The sequence below is a fragment of the Euprymna scolopes genome, chromosome 23 (assembly GCF_053919585.1).
Source record: "Euprymna scolopes isolate OS-2025 chromosome 23, ASM5391958v1, whole genome shotgun sequence".
NCBI lineage: Eukaryota > Metazoa > Mollusca > Cephalopoda > Sepiida > Sepiolidae > Euprymna > Euprymna scolopes.
In genome coordinates this window covers 53,870,527-53,889,972 of record NC_136504.1, presented here as the reverse complement: position 1 = coordinate 53,889,972, position 19,446 = coordinate 53,870,527, and the positions used below count along the sequence as shown (strand labels likewise).

Genomic DNA, 19,446 nt, shown 5'->3' with positions numbered 1-19,446 from the left:
GAACTGCCTAGACATCTCGTTCAGGGTTGTTTGCTTTCTCGCTACCGTACCGCATCCTTATTCAATCGAGTTCCTACCAGTGATGAAAAGTGGGCTTTGTATGAAACGCCCAAGTGTTTCAGGCATTGGTTGTCTCCTCAGAATTCTTTACCTCACATGACCACCTATGCATCCACGCAAGATTATGCTTTGTGCCTGATAGACAGGTCGACAAGTGGTTCATTATCAACTGCTAGCAACAGGCCAAACGATCATTGGATACTTGTACTCGCAGCAATTGAAACGTATGCAACAAGCATTGCACCAGGAGACAGAACTGGTGAATCACAAAGGTAAACATTTTCTCCATTACAGTTCTGGGGAAGAAACTATTGGAGTAAAAGGCTTTCTTACATCTAGGTGTCTCTACTGTGGAGGGGTGGGACTTTGCTGCTTGTCGGGTTTGTCGGGAGTATTTACATCGAGGAGGTACAAGTGCTTGTAGTTCGTCAGAGCATCCACCATTAAAATACTTGTAGAACAGGCAACATTTCGTCAATGGGGCATACACAGTGCATTTTAAGACATATCTCATCACTGAATAAACTTATCAGGATGGTCACATCCAATGCTGCCAAGACTAAGCTTGTTTCCTTCAATAATTACAAGAAACCTTCTCTACCACCAATAGCAATGGCCAAGAACTCATTACCTGCAAGTACTTCCTTTAAACTCCTCGGCCTAACGTTTACAAGGAACATGAACTGGAATGGATACATTGAAATCATTGCCAAGGCAAGTAAATAGGAACTACATGGATAGGCGAGGTCATGACATCCTCAATGACGTCATGACAAACCTGTGTATTTCTAAGATTATATAATACACGTTGCATTTTAAGACGTATCTCATCACTGATTAACCGCGTCAGTTCAAGAGTCGCTATTTTCATCATCAGACACTGTTTCCTCACTCATATTGTTACCATGCTCTTTTTGACATGGTCTGCATACCCGTGAACAGGTAAGTCTTTTGCAAGTGCACCGAAGTGTACTACAACCACCAGAACAGTTGCAGTGAATTATTTTCATCACTGGAACTAGATATTGCAGAAATGTTTTCGTATACACTTTATCAACTAAAAGAATGCATTTTTTTCTTACTGTCAAAAATTTAAAAAAAAAAAAAATACATCTAGAAAATGACGGTATTTTTTTACGACCTGTCCCAGCGTAGTATAAACACTCCCAACCACACACATATAAGAACGGCTTTTGGAATAAACCTCCCCATGTTAAGAACGGCTCTCGAGGTTGGAGGGGTATTCCGAAAACCGTTCTTAACACGGGTAGGTTGGAGTGTTTATAATACGCTGGTGCACGTCATAAAAATTTACCAAAATGACAATATAATTTTGAGACTTTCAATGTCAAAGTTGTTAATATTTTAACACTGCGAAACTCAAAATCATCTCAAAGTTAGTTTTCTAATGACAGCGACATTCGAAAATATTAAAATGCCTTGATAAGAAAATTAAAATCATAATATTTTGTTCCAACACTAAAAAAAAAATTTTTAATTTGTTCTTTTAAAATAATTTTCATCAATTTTTAATTTGCTGAGAAATCGACTGACTTCATTGATCTCTAACCAGTGCATAAAATCTGAGATCTGATTTTTTGAAAAAGGAATCATAATTGTATGTATACCAGCATGGTAGCATTAAAATTTTAAATTTTCAAAAATGATTATAAAAAAAAAATTAGAATGTTTCCTAAAAGGATTCAATTCAATTGTTTTCTGATACTCATCTATGTTAGTGTGGACTGCGACGGGCAGAATGCCAAAAATATAATTTGCACCCAATCAGAGTATACATGTGTATTATATACGGGCATGCATTTAGGATTGCCTTGCACAAAACACATTTTTAAAAACAAAGGTTTTCAGAAAAAATTACTAACATTTTGAACGTCATATAAATTCTTTGGCCGGGCCATATGCAGCTTGCTGGCCATAGTTTGTCCACTAGTTCAAGAATAAAGCAAGAGAAGAAAGCCAAAAACAAAATGGTGCTCTTTGTTTCCCAACCCTTCCCTAAATGTAACTCCCACTCCCAGTTTTCTTAACCTTTGAAGTAATCGTTACACCAGAAAGTCAGGCTAGTTTGGATGTCCATGATTTACTACAAAACCACTCATCGCTGACCAGCATCCAATTTGAAAGGTCGTCAGGGAGATCGCCAGCATCTCAGCATAATTGGTAAATATAAGTTGCTGCTGCTTGACTGACTCTGACGTATCAAAAGCTATACATCACTTCTTATGCAACTCTCTACCAATGGCAAGCAAAATGCATTTACCAGTGACAAATTGTTTCTGAGATGGCTGGAAGGTCTCCGTAGAGTTGCTGTTTAGTCAAACTTCTTTTTCATGACAGAACGCCGAAACCATCTGAACGTACGTCTTGTCAGGCTTCAATTAATTAATAACATTTCAATAAATACTGCCGTTTGTACTTACTACAAGTTACATTTAATATCATCTGACAGTTACTCGTAGATCATTTCCATTTACTTTAGCGTTTTGTTATAACTGACGTGTTTTATACATTTTTGAGATGAGGATTGATAATTTAGCATTATTTAGATTATCTGTTCTCATTTTATCTGGACTATCTGTTCTCATTTTACGTGTTATTTTCACAAGGTTCAGACCGATATAACCTTTGATCTGCTTTAATTGTATCTTGTCAAATTCGAGAATCTTTCTATCGAATGTATCTTATTTTTAACTAAAAAAAAACTTAAAGAGCTACAAAAAACGGGAGCGGTACAATAAAAACGAGCAATCTTTCGTATTTTAGAATTTATTTTTCTACATAGACGCCACCATTTTCAATATAGTTTTGCCATTGATAGGATGGTAGCTGTGTGCATGGGCGTCAGGAGCATGCTTTATCATTCACATCTTTGTCACCACTCTGAAATCGACGAACCCATCTGCTAACTGTGCTGATATTAACTGCATCGGCTTCGTAAACGCATTTGTCTCTGACGCACGCCTATGACAGGGGTTGTTGCTTTAGAGTCTTACACCGTCATTATCTGTAACACAGGAATGAAGTTTTTAAAATCATGAATGCATAAGTTCAGTCATCATATCAATGCAGTTTGCAGTCCCCTCTGATCCATTCGGTTGGAATAAAATATAGAAGGCATTACTTTTCGAACGTCACTCATATATGAAGTCTTTAAATGCAAAACTTAATAGACACCATTTTTAAAATCGCAAAGCTATCACTACAAAAAGTGTTGACTTTCAATTTACCACACCCTCAAAACCATGCTTTACATAACAGGATTTTTACCAAAGTGTCTCCACTTATCAAGGCCTAAAGCCTACTCGAGGATAAAGGTAAAATGAGTGCCAAGTGGACGCTGAGATATGGCGGTAATCGGTTAGAATTTGATCATTTAAGAAAGCAGTTCAACAAGAATTTGTTTGCATTGAACTTCAAAACGGCCATGTTGTAGTCATCTCGGAAGAAGTTCCGCGGTATTATGTTTCTACAGAACGGTAGTTCTAGGAAAGCAAGTTCGCTCACGGAATTTTCGTTTAGTTTTACATAGGTAGAAAAAGAGAAAGAAAGAGATCGGTATAATTTCTTTTGTTGATTTCAATTAAAATAAGCTTTTTGATATGTTTGTCCGTTTATTGTTTAATTTCTTAATTTAAAGCAATTAGATTTATCGTGTTTTATATGTGAACTCTTCATAACTAGCATAATTACCTGGCATTGCTCGGGGCATGATGAACAAAATAAGAGTTTGTGTAACATCTTTCTTTTGAAACTTCTCTCATTCTCTCTCTCTCTCTCTCTCTCTCTCTCTCTCTCTCTCACACACACACACACATACACACACACTCTCTCTCTCTTTTCTTTCTTTCTTTCTTTCTCTCTCTCTTTTTCTCTCTAGCTCTTTTTCTATTTCATCTCTCTATTCATCCATACCTCTCTCTTATCTCCCCTTTTCCTCTATTTCCCTTTCCCTACTCTCACTGCCTCTCTTCCTCTCTGTCCCTCCCTCTATTATAATTACACTTTCTCTTGCTTTCTCTGGAAATAGAAAAAAAAATCTCCAACGAATTACATCATTATGTATCATATCACATCAATAACATCAATATCAAAATATAACTCTAAATGGCGACTTTAAAGCGATTTTTAATGTTATGATGTAGTAATTTACCAAACATTTTTGTGCATCCTAGAACAAAATTTTCATCGCAAGTACTACATTATAAAATTCACAATTTCACAGGGCTACATTTATAAAATTCACAATTTTATAGGGCCACATCAAAATAAATTCAGTTTTATTGGGACACATTAAAAAATCCAGTTTTATAAGGTGACATTAAAAATTCGCAGTTATCAATTTCATAGAACTACATTAAAGCAATCACAATTTTATGTAGCTACATCAAAAACTCACAATTTTATAGGGTAACATGAAAAGAATTAAAATTTTGTGGAGCCGTATTAAAAAAAATACACAATAACATTTAAAACGGATAAAATAAAAGGCATTTAAAAAAAATGTTTTAAAATTATTTTATTCAAAGTTTTAAAATAATGTAACATTTATGATGCGAAACACTGTTACGCAAGCTAGAAAAATCCACAAATGACATTGGTCTCCACATTAATATAGATAAGACAAAGTTTATGACTTTCAATGTGGAAGGAGAGACCAGGGCTCTGGTTGGATCAACACTGAAAAAAGTCGCTGAGTTTACGTATCTGGGCAGCAAAATAATTTCCACGGGGAGAGATATCGAAATTCGCATCTCAAAAGCATGGACTATATTGGATGGGCTACATTCAGTATGAACTTCAAGGCTAACTGATAAACTGAAAAGGCAGTTCTTCAGGGCAGTGGTAGAGTCTGTCTTTGTTTACGGTGCTACAGCCTGGACATTCACTAAGATTGGAAAAAAAAAACTAGACAGCATATACACCCATATGCTACGAACAGTATTAAATATATATTGGCGAAATCATCCCACGAAGCAGCAACTTTATGGCAACCTACCTGCCATATCTAATACCATCAGGGAAAGACGCCTACGATTTGCCGGTCATTGTCTGAGTAGCAAGCATAAATTGGTGAGTCATGTATTGCTACGGACTCCACGACACGGGCGAGCAAGCTAAGGACGACCTAGATTCAAATACATCCAGCAAATAGCACACGACGCCAACTGTGAACCTGAAGAAGATCTGAGGCAGCTGATGGAAGACAGGAAACTCTGGAGAGGAAGAGTTACATTGGTCCAGGCAAGGAGCCCGTCATGATGATGATGATGATGATGATGATGATGATGATGAACGAACACATTTATTTGAGAGACAAAATAACTTAGTTTAAACGTAAAAACTTACTAAAATTTAGAAGTATTGTATGGTCGGGCAATATACAAGGTGGTCCACTTAAAAATAGCCTGATCTCTATAATTTTTCTCTAAACGACCAACTAACACCACAAGATAAAATGCAATTCTTTTTCCAACAAGATCACGCTACATGCCACACATCTCATAGATCACTGAGGAGTTCATGACATGCTTACGGAAGAGAGAACAATAAGCAAAGGGTTATGGCCACCACATTCCCCGGTCATCATGTGAGTTTTATCTTTGGGTGACTTTAAAACAAAATGTTTATGCAAATATTAATCTAGATCAACTAAAAGAGAACATTACCAACGCTATCAGGAGAATCACCAGAGAAGATCTACAGGCAATATCTGCAAACGTTGTTAAACGTGCCAAGAAATGCATGGATGTCAACGGGGAGCACTTCCAGCATCTTTTATAACACTAAAGGTAATTTAAACAATGTTACAGATAATTTAAACAATGCTACAGATAATTTAAAGAATAAAAAGAATGTTCCTTCTCTCTATTACATGTTTTTTTCTGGCTACTTTGAAACGGGCCACCTTGTATAACAGTGTCTATTTAACTGATGTCTCTTTAACGTTGCGGTATATACAGTGTGTAACGTCTAGTGGTTAAAATGTTTTTCTATTGTTGTGTTGGTGTGTGTGAGTGTTTCACATAATAAAACAGTCCTATAACATCAGTATGTGTAGCGCATACGCAAAAAGCATAACTTTCACTATTGTGTCTTCGTTTTTTCTCCTTATTCTAGTTCATCTCCTTTCAAAGGAAACCAGACAACAATAAGTTATGTATTTGATATAACTTTATTCTAAACTTTCCATCGAAGCTGCAAAACTTCGTAATTTTCTACATTACACTAGAGTCACGTTTCTCCCATCGTCCAAAACGCGGAGACGATATCTTTCGTGTTAACTTGCCCGACATTTCCCGTCTGACTCCAAACCCTAAACTAAACTACACTGATCTCCAAATCTATCTCATTATGTCATTAACTTACGTAATGTTAAGATGAACTGATGCCGTCACTAAAATCATCTCCGTTGTTTATGTTCTAATATTTTTGTTTGTTTTAACATTCTTGATACATTTCTACCATAATGTTTTCATCCTAAAAATATTCTTCGTCTTGATACATGTTTTCTAGACATCAAAAACGATCATAATAATTGTTCAGATTACTTAGCATCCCCCGGATTTCTCTACATAACAGAAGGTCGCATAAGTTCCTTTGGCGGGCCATATGCAACTTGCGGACCACAGTTTGCCCACGCTTTTTTCTAGCAACAGAAGAAATAAAAAATCAAAATGGTGCCTTTTATTTCCCAACTCTAACGCCATTATTTATATTCCACACCCAGCTTCCCTAACTTTTTTTTAAGCACTCGTTATCTCATAAAGTCAGGTTAGTTTGGATGTCCATGATTTGCTAAAAAGCCGCTCATCGCTGACCTGTGTCAAATTTGAAAGGTCGCCAGGGAGATCGTCAGCATCTCAGCATAATTGTTAAATACAAGTTGTTGCGGGTTGACTGACTCTGACGTGTCAAAAGCTATACATCACTTCTTATCTGACTCTCCACCAATGACAAGTAAAATGCATTTACCAGTGACAAGTTCTTTCTGAGATCGTTGGAAGTTCTCCATAGAATTGCTGTTCAGTTAAATTCTTTTTCACGAGATCTTAAGCACTGCTGTAGCCATATGAGCATACGTCATGTCAAGCTTCAATTACAACACCTCAATATCCACTGCGATTTGTGCTTACTGCAGAGCTGTCATTCTTCAGATTAACCTGTTTTCATATTCGTTTTATGCAGAGGAATAACTGTTCTTCTAGTATACATTCAATTGGTGCTACCAGATCAGGCTGTCTGAAGATATCGGTTCTCTGACCTAAAATGCACCAAATATTGATGTTATCATGTTTTTTTATTCCCTTTGCGAAAATCGATCATCTGCGGAGCCAAAAAAACAAAACAACTATTTTCATTCATTTATTTATTGCGGACTATTATCCTCATCTTTCTTAGTTGTTGTTTTACGACGTTTCGGCCAACTATTCTTCTGGCCTTCGTCAAGTGGTAACCGTGACAGGATAGGAACTCCGAATCTCCTGACTGCATTCTCTGCAATTACTACTTTCCATAATTGTTGTCGTCTCACCACGTTTTGGCCAAGTAAGCCTATGGCTGGCTTTGGGTAGGATTGAAACTGCTATCTTCAGACAATGTTCACCTGGAACCATAGAGATTCAACGTCTCTATCCAATGCGCTACGGGCCGCGAAGGGCGATCAAGGACTTTTTTTTTTGTTCTTATAAATCCACGTTTATTTATTATCTTATCTCCCATGAGCGGGTCTGTACTAAATGGTATATATATATTATTTAATTGGAATTCATTATTGAGATGAGTATTATTTATTAATTTATTTATTGCGGACTATTATCCTCATCTTTCTTAGTTGTTGTTTCACAACGTTTCGGCCAACTATTCCTCTGACCTTCTACAGGTGATTCTGAGTTCCTATCCCATTGCGGTTACCACCTGTCGAAGGTCAGAGGAATAGTTGGCCGAAACGTTGTGAAACAACAACTAAGAAAGATGAGGATAATAGTTTGCAATAAATAAATTAATAAATAATACTCATCTCAATAATGAATTCCAATTAAATAATATATCAACTATTTTCATCTAAAAAACAACCAAACCAAACATCACGAATAAATATTTGAAGTTATAAAGAATGAAAGCATAAAAACTTTTTAACAATATGACTGGATTCGGCATTAAATAACCTATAAAGAGTTAATATGTCGTAAAACAAAACAAAACAAAACACCATGAATAAAAATATGGAGATATAGAAAACAAAATGGAAGCATGAAAAACGGTTATCAAAATAACTAGATTCGACATTAAATAGCCTGATAAGGATTGATATGCCGTAAAGCAAAATAACCAAAGCAGACAACATGAATAAATATTTGACCACATAAACAATTTGAAGTATATCAACTTTTACCAATATGACCGGATTTTGCATTAAATTATCTGAAAAAGGTTGATATGCCATAAAACAAAACGACCAAATAAACATACTTTAAAACATCCGCACAAATGAAAATAGAATAGAGTTTTTGCTTCGGTTTTTAGTACTTTTACCATTTTTCATCCACATTTATATTTTATATATATATATTTTTTAATGCAGGACGTTTGAGATAAATTTGATATTTTTTCTAGGTTTTTCCATTTCAGAAACATTTAAAGCATTTAGTAGTACCTATTTACTATGCCTCCCCACGGGACAGAGTTAGACACCAGGGTCGTTTTTTAACGTGGAGCATTTAGTAGTAGTTAACTGCAATGAATAACTGTTTCTATGTATGAATAAGTGGTTCATAACACGGACTGAAAGCGCAGAACTTAGCTATTAATTTTGAATTCTGTTTTTTATTTATTCATTTATACTAGCGAGACCTGCGGAAATTCCACAGCAGGTTTTTTTTTTTATATATATAACATATTGGTGTTAGCATTCTGTGGATGTTCATCATAAATAGAGACGCCCTGATATTATTGTAGCTCTTTTTTATTAAACTGCAAAAGTGTTTATCTACGCTAGCAGGGGCCTATAATTACTGAAATGATAGAGAGCTTCCTAAGATTTCAGTTTCTTTTCATATCATAAACCGTGATATTTAGTTATTTTTCTCTCTCAACTGTGTTTAATTCAGCATCACTGGGGACGCTAACTTCTACTAAGGTTACTCTTTTTTTTACCGTAGACGTCGCGAGCCTGCCTTTGTTTTATTATTATTTAATGGCAAGTGCTCCTCTGAGCTCCAGTCTATGGTCCCCTGACTTTCACGAAAAACACCCGTCCAGCTGAAACCACTATCAATAATTCCCCCACCCCCTCCCCCACTCTCTAACTGTGCCTAAACCTAAACGTAGATTCCATGAACAAAGCTTCTTTCTTAGAACCGCACGCCTGTGGAACTCTGTTCCGTTTTCCTGCTTTCCAACTGACTACAATTTAGTCGTCCTCAAGTCCAATGTGAACGTGACTGATATATTCCCGTTGACCACTGTACACTCATTAGCCCTTATCCTCGAGTGGCCCTCGAAAAAAAAAATCATTGTATCAAGTTTAATAGCCGCATTTTCTAGGTACATATCTGTGGGGATTGCATAGTCATAATGTATGGTGTATGACTTATTTCCAACTGTTATTTCTGGTATATGTTACTAGCACTTGCTGCTGCATTTAATATTCAACTTTTTTACAGCTCATCCAGTGGAAATATTTACACACTCCATTGTGTTGCATCATACTGTAGCCGTCCCTCAGCAAAACCCTACAGCTGGATGTCAGGTTGCTCATACTCTCTATTTCTGTGTGGCAGAACGTGCACTTGTCATTGCTGAAACCATGCATTTTCTTAAAAGCATTGATCATCAAGATCTTGATCTTGGGCAGCCATTATAACCCTATCCGGATCATAGTAGAGCAATCCTCTTTTTAGCTTCTTTATGTATATAGTCCTTGGAATGTTGTTTATTGGCCCATTCTTCCTGTTTTTGCGATGGAAGCTTTTGGTGTATTTTTGACGACTCATTTTAACTATTTCCGTTGCAGACTTGTTTTCTGATTCTGTTTCATTTGTAAGACAGTGATGTCCAAAACGTTCGGCTAGTTTTGTGATGGAGGTTGTTCTGCTGGTTCTTGTTTCGTGATGTGGATTTACTATTTTGAGGTTTGAATTTTGGGAGCTCATCAGATATTGCTCGGTGCCCACAATAGTGGTACGGTGCTGTTAATCAATTTCTGAGAGACCCATACCTCCTGCTCTTTTGGGCAGATACAGCATAGGCAAACACTGGTTTATGTATATTATTCTGCACAGTGTCAGCATTTTCTGCGTTTTAGTGTTTAGTGCCTATTTATGTCTTTTTGTAGCCAGTCAACAATGCTAAAGATGTATCTTATCACAGGCATGACTAGTTGGTTGATGGAATTGACCTTGTTTGTGTTTGTAAGCTCTGCTTTACAGATTTTCCTCTTGCGGTGTATATATTCACTGTTAATATTTTTTTCTCATTTTTGCATGTTGAATTGAATCGGTTTCTTCTATGCCAAGGTATTTGTATTTTTTCTGCTCTTCTAGGTCCTTGATATCAGTATGTTGCAATATTTTTGAACTCTAGTGGTGGAGTAGTGATTTAATTGCTGCCCACATCAGCAATTTTGGCACAAGGCCTAGAAAGTAGGAATCTAAAGCAAGCTCGCCCAAAGGAGGGGCACTCTTGCAATTGCAAAAATTGCCTGAGTAACCCCGTCGACATTCCCCGGTCAGGCCGCCTCAGGCCACAAGCAATAACCTTGCCCCACCTGAAAGCCGGGTGGCAAGGCCTGGAAGAATAAAACTCCTAGGTGATACCCAGGCGGTGTACCTCAGTCTGACAGGTGCTGGGCCGGTTCCCGGCACCTTACCTGTCGGGCTGAGTGTCAAGAACAGATCCTTGATGTGTACTACTACCCTGTTTCCCTAGAGCTGAAGCTGCTAGGAGACACATCCCATCATAGGAGAACTCTAATGGAGTATGATCCCGCACAGTCGGGAGATTCTATTTATAAACAATGCTGCTCGGAACTGACAAATCAAATTAATTCACATTCTGCTACCAACCAATCAGAAACCAGAATTGCTCCATAAAAATTAAACCTTCACATGTGTTTTCTTCGTGTCAACACAGGAAGAATCTTTTGCTCTGTGACTTCCGATCCAAGAACTGTCCACCTCCAGGACTTGTGTAGAACAACTAACCATCGGAAACTGTTCTGAAACTAAACATGGCTTACAACTCTAGATTCATCAAGCTGTATGTTTTCTATTTGGACCTTTTTCCAAACTCTGATGAAACACTTGGCAGATTTGTCCAAACCAAACTTCACTCCAATGCCTTTGGAGAAGTTATGCACGACCTGCAAGGGTTGACGTGAGTCAGTGTCTGAATTGGCATACATTTTGAGAGCATTCATGGAAAGCAGGTGGTTGATTCTTCTGCTTGAGTCTTGTTGATGGATCTGGCTCAGATTGTGTAAGACAAAGTATGTTATGCGAATAGTGAAAACAACAACAAAAAAAGACATGGTATTCCTCACTCAATCCTGAGTAACGTCGAGTCTTCCTGTTAGCATTTTTATAAAATAAATAGTTTTAAATGTGGTCTTAATTTACTGTGCCTCTATTAACCAAGCAGATCAAACATTATGCTATGAATATTTTAGCGCTAAATGCAATTAATAACTACTTTCGCCGATGGAGATTTGTTAAAACTGATTTTACATCATTATTCAAGCAAACATATGTATGTGTGTGATCTTATTCTTTAAACTTGTGCGTTCCCTCTCCTCCCAACCATGTCTCACTCTCTTCCATCATGGTATATTAGCAACAACTTTTAAAATATATATATGGCACATAAAATATCCTTATATGTTCGAAGCGAAACAAAAAAACCTCAATTGCGTACCAGTTAATAACACTCCACATAAGAACTAACTAGCCCATTTTACATAATGGTAAAAATGTTAATGAGGCAAAAGACCAGGATTCAATCCACAGTCGAATCATACCAAAAAAAATGAAAGTAGTGCGTGATGCCCCCTTGCTAAATTTCTCAGCATTATAAGGAGAGAATCAAAGGTAAGTGTGGTAATCCTGAGAATGGTGTGGCACCCACTCCTACACCTTGGTGTAGCAGATAATAAAGGGGAGCCTTTGTTAAAAATTTTCTTGAGTTACTTATTTCTAACACTTTTGTTTGTTTATAGAAAAGAACAATCTTTTGCAGTAGAACAACCTTCTGTGTGTTTTTTTTAACCAAGGCAATTAAAAACCAGATAAAAGTTATTGCATTCAAAAACAAATTATATTCAATTATAATTACAGATACAGTAAAGGGTAATACTTATGTCAGTTTGAAGTTCGATAGTTTCCAAAACGGTTGATCTGGAGATTTTTTTTTTTTTTTTTTTTAAAGAAAAGTAGATAACAGAGGTGAGAAGAGGTGTTTTCATTCTTTGCAGTAAATTCTTGTTTTTGCAGTAAATTTCTTATTTTGGAACTCTGCTCGTCCAAGGTTCCTTTTTTTAGTATTTATATACAACCTCTCCTCAAATAATAGTGGGTAATTTGCATAAAGTCACTTATGCAAATTGATCTAAAATCTTGTCAACAATAGTTCAAATACCTTTGGGTCGCCTTTGACTAAAGTTGGCTAGTTGCCTTTTAAAAGTACTGCTATTTTTTAAAATTTTATTTGATTTGATTTGGTCACCAAATATTAAGGCCAAGATCCAATCAAGGATAAGCCAAGGAACTCTATGAGAATAATAACATTTGCATTTGATTAATTACTTATGGCGCGGTCCATGACAAAAAATTGATGACATTAAATTTGAAGACGGCCAAGTTGTCATCTACAGAGAATCAGCCATCAGGCGGAAACTCTCATAAAATCGCTCTGTCCATGGAAATTCTGCCTGATGCTAGTGAAATGGAAGGAGAAGGAAATGTCTTTTTTCCGTTGTGTCAACAATATGAGTTCTTGCTGTGGATGTCTTTTTACTTTCATTTTTATTTTGCTTCGGCTTTTTTTTTTTGCTTTTTTAACAAATTATTATTATTATTATTATTATTATTATTATTATTATTATTATTATTATTAATTATTATTATTATTATTATTATTATAATAATAATAATAATAATAATAGTAATAATAATAATAATAATAATAATAATAATAATAATAATAATAATATTATTATTATTATTATTATTAATACGATAGGGTGTGTGTTCTTTGTTTATTTTCTGTGTCACACTTACATCTGAGTGGTTTAATTGTTATGGACTCCCAATTCTGGAAATAATTTTACCAAGAATTCTTCTTCTTCTTCTTCATTATTATTATTATTATTATTATTATTATTATTATTATTATTATTATTATTATTTAAATAGAATTTTGAAAGTTAAATTTAATTATTACAGTATCGTTCGGTTATGAAATTATTAACTGAACCAACTTTTTAACTAAACTTGTTGAGTCCTGGATATGACCTTAAACTATATCCAGTTGTGAGGCCCCAGCTTGCGGGCTTTGGGGAGTATGGAGCCACCCTTTAATTGTCATTTCTCCCAGGTCCACTCTGACCGGAGTGGTAGTACCTGTTAGGGTCCCAACTATGTGTTAAATAGAAACCGACTTTAAAAAAAAAAGCAAATATATTCTATTAAAAAGATTTTCTTCAAAATCACTGGATTCGGTATTAAATAACCTGAAAAGGGTTGATATGCCGTAAAACAAAATCAATCACTGCAACTTAACTTGTTGAGATAATGTTGTTTTAATCTCCATCTATAAAATTATTGGATACTTACGCGGAATACGGATCGTGCTAAAATAATAACATTATTATTTAGAAACTCATTCTAAATATGGGGAAGATGCTTTACAACGATTCTGTACATTCACCTAATAATTTCATGAACAAAAGAAAATCCTATCTAAAATATAGCACAGTCTGCATTTCTGCATATGTACCAATTATTGAATATTAATAGCTTCCCAAACTATTAATCTTAATAAAATGAGGATTTGCTAAAACAAGTTTCCACAACGTCTTGGGTTTGGGTTTTCAACAAGAAGATCCTATGAGAGACAGTAACGTCAGCTAATGTTGTTTTTTTAATTATCGACTCTCGATTGGACCAATGCTCAAGCCAGCATCTTCTTTTAAGCAACTACATATGCCAGAATATTCACTGCCTAAAATTAGCACATACTATAAAAGCTTAAACACGCAGCTTTTTTTAAGCTTTTCTCGTATTTTCCTTACAGACTTGATTTTGAATAAAAGAACTTGGAGATCGTGCACACGCACAAATTCCAGGTTAGCAGACAACAAAAAAATATCATGTCGGACTTTGACACACATATTGACCTCTAATGGAACAAAGAAAATGCCATGTAAAACTTATCCACATATATTGACCTCTGATGAAACAAAGAAATAATCTATAATATAAATCTCACCTGTCTGTTCAAATGTACGTATATATGAAAGCATATATGTGTGTGTGTGTGTGTGTGTGTGTGTGTGTGCGTGCGTGTGTGTGTGTGTGTGTGCCTAAAACTTTTGATAGAGGCGACGGATTTTCACAAGATCGTCATCATTTTAAAGCTCGACCCTTTGGACGACAAATATCGAGGAATTAACCAAAAACATTTATTCCTTCACCCTCAACTGGGCAGTTTTGTACAGGGAGAGTCGATTTTTTCGCTGACATTTTTTGCAAGTCATTCAACCCTCACGTTCACGACGTCGATTAAAACGTGTTATTTCGACCGTCTTTGGCATCACAACCACGGTAGGCACATCGGTAAGACAGTTTTTTCCCCACCCCTATTTCCTCTGGCGCGTTACGGGTTTACCGGCTCGAGTCTGCTTACTACTCCTATTCCCTTTTTTTTGTTGTTTTGCTTAACCTCACACACACCTCCACTTTCTTCCTCCGTGTCACGAGTTTGAGCCTGCCTGCCTACTAGGTAAAATAATAATTAAATTAAAAACAGTTTTGCTAAACCGACGCTGTGTTTGATTGCCAAATGGCTTGGACAAGCTAAAGTGTATATATTTATTTAGCAGCTTCGCATCTTCGTAGTCGTGCAACAAACATGGTCATACATGCGTGAACAATAAACAGATAAATCGTAAGAGACAGACAGATAATACAACACTGACGCACGTAGAAAAGTCCTTCAAAATATCAAACCAATGAATCCTCAGAAGTGAAGAGGACCATTACTAGGTGTATCAGAAGCTGCCATTAAAAATGCGTGATAAGAACTTGAATAATTCAATTTACTATCTTTCAAAGCTTATAACTACTTGAAAAATGTAATTCAATCCCTAATTTTTTTTTTCAATTAAAGGAACAAAGACCAAATTTTTAAAAAATGACAAGTTTAATAGCAAATTATGCAATATTTGTTTTTTTTAATCGGTTTTCTTTAAAAAAGATTTAAAGAAAATCAACGAAATTTTACTTACTTCGATTGTAAAAAATATATATAAATTCCAAAAAATCACTTACCTATAAAAATGCTATTCAATGGGTACTTCCATTGTTCATTGTTAAGAATTAATCCATTTTTATACTTATATTCGATGTCCTTTTTAAATAAAATACTTTTTAAACAAGGATTCGAAAATAATGTGAACTCGGACTTTTTTCACTGTTCAAATAAAAGGAGACAAATTTCTGATTTTCTTCACTCTTATCTTCAGGTGGCTTCGAAGCGCCACAATTAATGTCTCTTTCTATTGTGTGCTGTAAACCAAAATTAGTATTTTGGGGCCACCTTAGATGAAAAATGAACACATTCACTTATAAGTTTTTGCCGTTAAACAAAAAACCCACTATGCCTTCTCTTAATGAAATACATAAGTTTTTGATTAATATATTTTATTTCCTCTTTATTGAATGAATTTTTTTAATATCTAAAAAAAGAAAACATTGAATGAAATAGAAAAAAATTGTCGTCAGCGTCCGATATTTACTTGACAATCTAAGCATAACATGAGCTTTCACTTGAAAAAAATCAACGTGGTTTTGAAAAAAAAAAAAGGTTTTATACTTTAGACTTTACAAGTAAATTTAAAAAAAAACACTTCTTTTTTGTTTTAAATTAGAATATTTTATTTATTGATCTTTATCTTCAATTTGTGATATAGAAAACTTTGGTGAGTAAATTAATTATTTAAATTTTAATAGACATTTCAAGATGAGGTGGATTGAATTTAAAAAAAATGTTTGTCTAAAATATTATATTTCGTTTATTGGAAAGAGCATAAAATGCCACCTTGACCCTGAAAACATTGTAAAAATTGAAGCTATAGAAACCTTTTGATAGATTTTTAAAATTAAAAAATTGAAAAATATTTAACTCGTAAAATTCAATGATTTTATACGTAAAAAAAAAATGGCTGCATGAACGCGCACCGGCACTTTGTAAACACTGTTTTTTAAAAAATAAAAAATAATATTTCTATTATTTTTTAAGCAACTTTAATAGTTTATTTTGGAAATATATTCCATAAAGAAAATAAACAACCCACTTGAAAAAGAGAAATTACGAGTTTTTTATATTTTATTCGCAGTTTTGTGTTAGGGGTGTAAAAAATTTCCCCCAAATTCTGATACTCCTTGACCATCACAGCCCAAATCAGGACAATATCAAGCACCATATCAAGGTGTATTTATTATTAAATGGTGATAAAGCAGTGTTGGATATTTATGACTGAAACTTGGTGGACAAGTAAATAAATGACTGAAGTTTATTTATACCAAATATAGTTGAATTGCAGAAAAGATTGTGAATTTTATTAACGATTCCATCATTGGCATTATGGGTGGGTTATGTTACTCTTTGATCAAAAATATTCTTGTTTTATATTATTAACTAGCAGATGTACCCGGCGTTGCCTGCTATAAACAGTAGCGTTAAATTCCTTTTAAAAAACAATGAAGTAAAAAAACGGGAAAAAAACTGAGGCATGCGAGTATTGTTTTTTGTAAACATTCACTTGTAAGTAAAAAAAAGTACTCGAGCTGAGATCGAAACGAAAAACCTAAAGACAGTGAGTCAAGTACGGTAACCAGTAGACCGGTTAGACACGATCTTTAAAAAATGTTTTCAAACCTACTTATTCTTAACATAAGGAAGTTGTCGTGTAAACAATTCATGAAACAATTGACAAACAGGTAAAAATCTGATTTTTCAATTTTGACTCCTTCACAGTCCGTTTTTTTTTTTTCGGATTAAAACCGATTAAAAAGTTTTCAACATGTCTGAATACTCTATATACTAAATTTCAAGTCTGTAGATCATAAATTCGTTGAGTATATAGGTTGAGAGTTGGCCTCTCTTTCAAACACTCACACACACACACGCATTCTCACTTTTATAGATATATAGATAGGTAAGACTGCAACAATCATCATCATCATCATCATCATCATCATCATCATCATCGATTTAACGTCCATTTAACATGCTGGCATGGCATGTGTTGGATTGCTTTTAGAAATCTAACTAACCTCTCTGCCCATGTCTTTATTTATCCCTCTTTTCCTCAAATCCATCCATCCTCCCAAGTTTATCTTACACTACCCCTACCAACTGACCCTGCTATCTCAACTGTTCTACATTTACTAAACTAATCATCGATGTCACCAAACCAACAAAGTCTCTTGTTCTATACATCTCTATTTACTATCCAGATTTAATCTTAATCTGAACTCTTCAGATCTAAGCATATCTTTAAAACCTACATTATACATCCATCATATTATTCTCATATCACTTCCCTCCATGCAACCTATGTCCTCAACCTTCATTTGGCCAGGTTTCGCTATACTACACCGTCATCACACTGCATACACATGCCTAATAGACTTTTTTTAGTCAACAGTGACAATGCTCTACTGGCTAATAATAGCAGAAATTACCTGAACTTACTTAGACCAATCCTAATCTTTGCAATGAGATTTTTCTTTCATTACTACGGTAATTTTATACTTCTTGTCTGTGACGTCATAACCTAACAGGAAGCTCTAGTTCTTCTCTTTTACTTATAATGGAATTTTTCACTTCTCTGCCTACTCTAGCCTTCTGCAGAAAATATTGGTTTTAACATTATTTTGACATACTCAGTGTTAGAGGGAGAAAGAAAAAACATAGTATCATTATGTGGATTTTTGTCAGAGGTACAGAAAAACTTCATTTGCATGTTGCGTTTCTTTCTTTTTTTTATTTCTGTCTTGCAGTGCAACTATGCAGTGTGCATGTTGGCAATCCAATGTGCATCTTTTGTTGCACCATATGCACAAATGTTTGGAAATGCATCAGAAAAAAGAAGAGTGAAGAAAATGACAAAAAAAAAGACAAACAATTGGGGTTAAAAGAAATAAGTTTTTATAAGTAAGTCAGCAGTGTAGAAAATGAATCTTAGGTTTACTTTCGGCTTTCCTTATTTTGTCCTTTAGTTCTCCCATGTTTCTGACAAAGAGAGAAGAATTGCTGTTTTCTGGGTCAGAATCTATTCCATCTAACATTTATCATTGGCGAGTTTTTGACCTTAAAGTACTATTGTTTTAGCTCCTTACATTGAGTGGCTTCATGCCTTGTCTGAAGCAACCATAAAACAACTTTTGATTACAAATTATTACCGGTGTTTTAACGTTTCTGAAAGGTGTGTGAGGTAGTGGAGTTGGGCAGTTGTCTGATGGTGAAGAAATGGTCGCGCAGCCTGGCCCTCTGTCCGACTTTCTCTTTGTGACGATTTTATTTTTTTTTAAATTGTTTTCCTTTGTTGTGTTTTTAATGGCATAAATTCTACCGCTTGTCGCTGCATGTCAGCTATTTAAAATTAACCAGTCTGAAAGCAAAAAAAAAAAAAAAAAAAAAGGTAGAAGAAGAAGAAGAGAATCACTTACTGCCATAAAGTACTATCAGACACTTCTCCCGAAGGATCATGATCTCGTGTGAGCACAAATATCACCTGCAATTAAAGATGAAAGAGAATCACGTGAGGAAGAGTTGATGGTTTACCAAAGCTGAATTGTACACAGACAAACATGGTGTTAAAGAGGAAGGAAATGGATGAGAAATTGCAAAACACTTTAATCTTTTCATGCGAGATTTTTGTACAAGAATTCTACGTTCAGTTCGTTGCATACCTAAACATTCGCATCAAAAGCGATATTTGCATGAAAAAAAAAATTGTGACCGCTGTTGTCGACTGATTCCCCAAACCGCCATGGTAACTACGACGGACCCGGTAAGTAGGATCATACAAGTAAAATACCTTCATTCATTCTTTGGGTTGTGAGGATGAGTTTCCTTGCTGCATCA

General features: G+C 35.1%; 1 protein-coding gene across 2 annotated transcripts in view; it reads right to left on the bottom strand.

Annotated features, from left to right (window-relative positions):
* LOC145245901 (VPS10 domain-containing receptor SorCS3-like) overlaps positions 1-19,446 on the bottom strand; it is a 1,435,182-nt gene that overhangs the window by 825,926 nt on the left and 589,810 nt on the right. For both annotated transcript variants that reach the window (XM_080107637.1, XM_080107638.1), the window contains exon 2: positions 19,029-19,093. In XM_080107637.1, the coding sequence (XP_079963763.1) occupies positions 19,029-19,093 (65 nt within the window). The remainder of the gene's footprint in view (positions 1-19,028; positions 19,094-19,446) is intronic.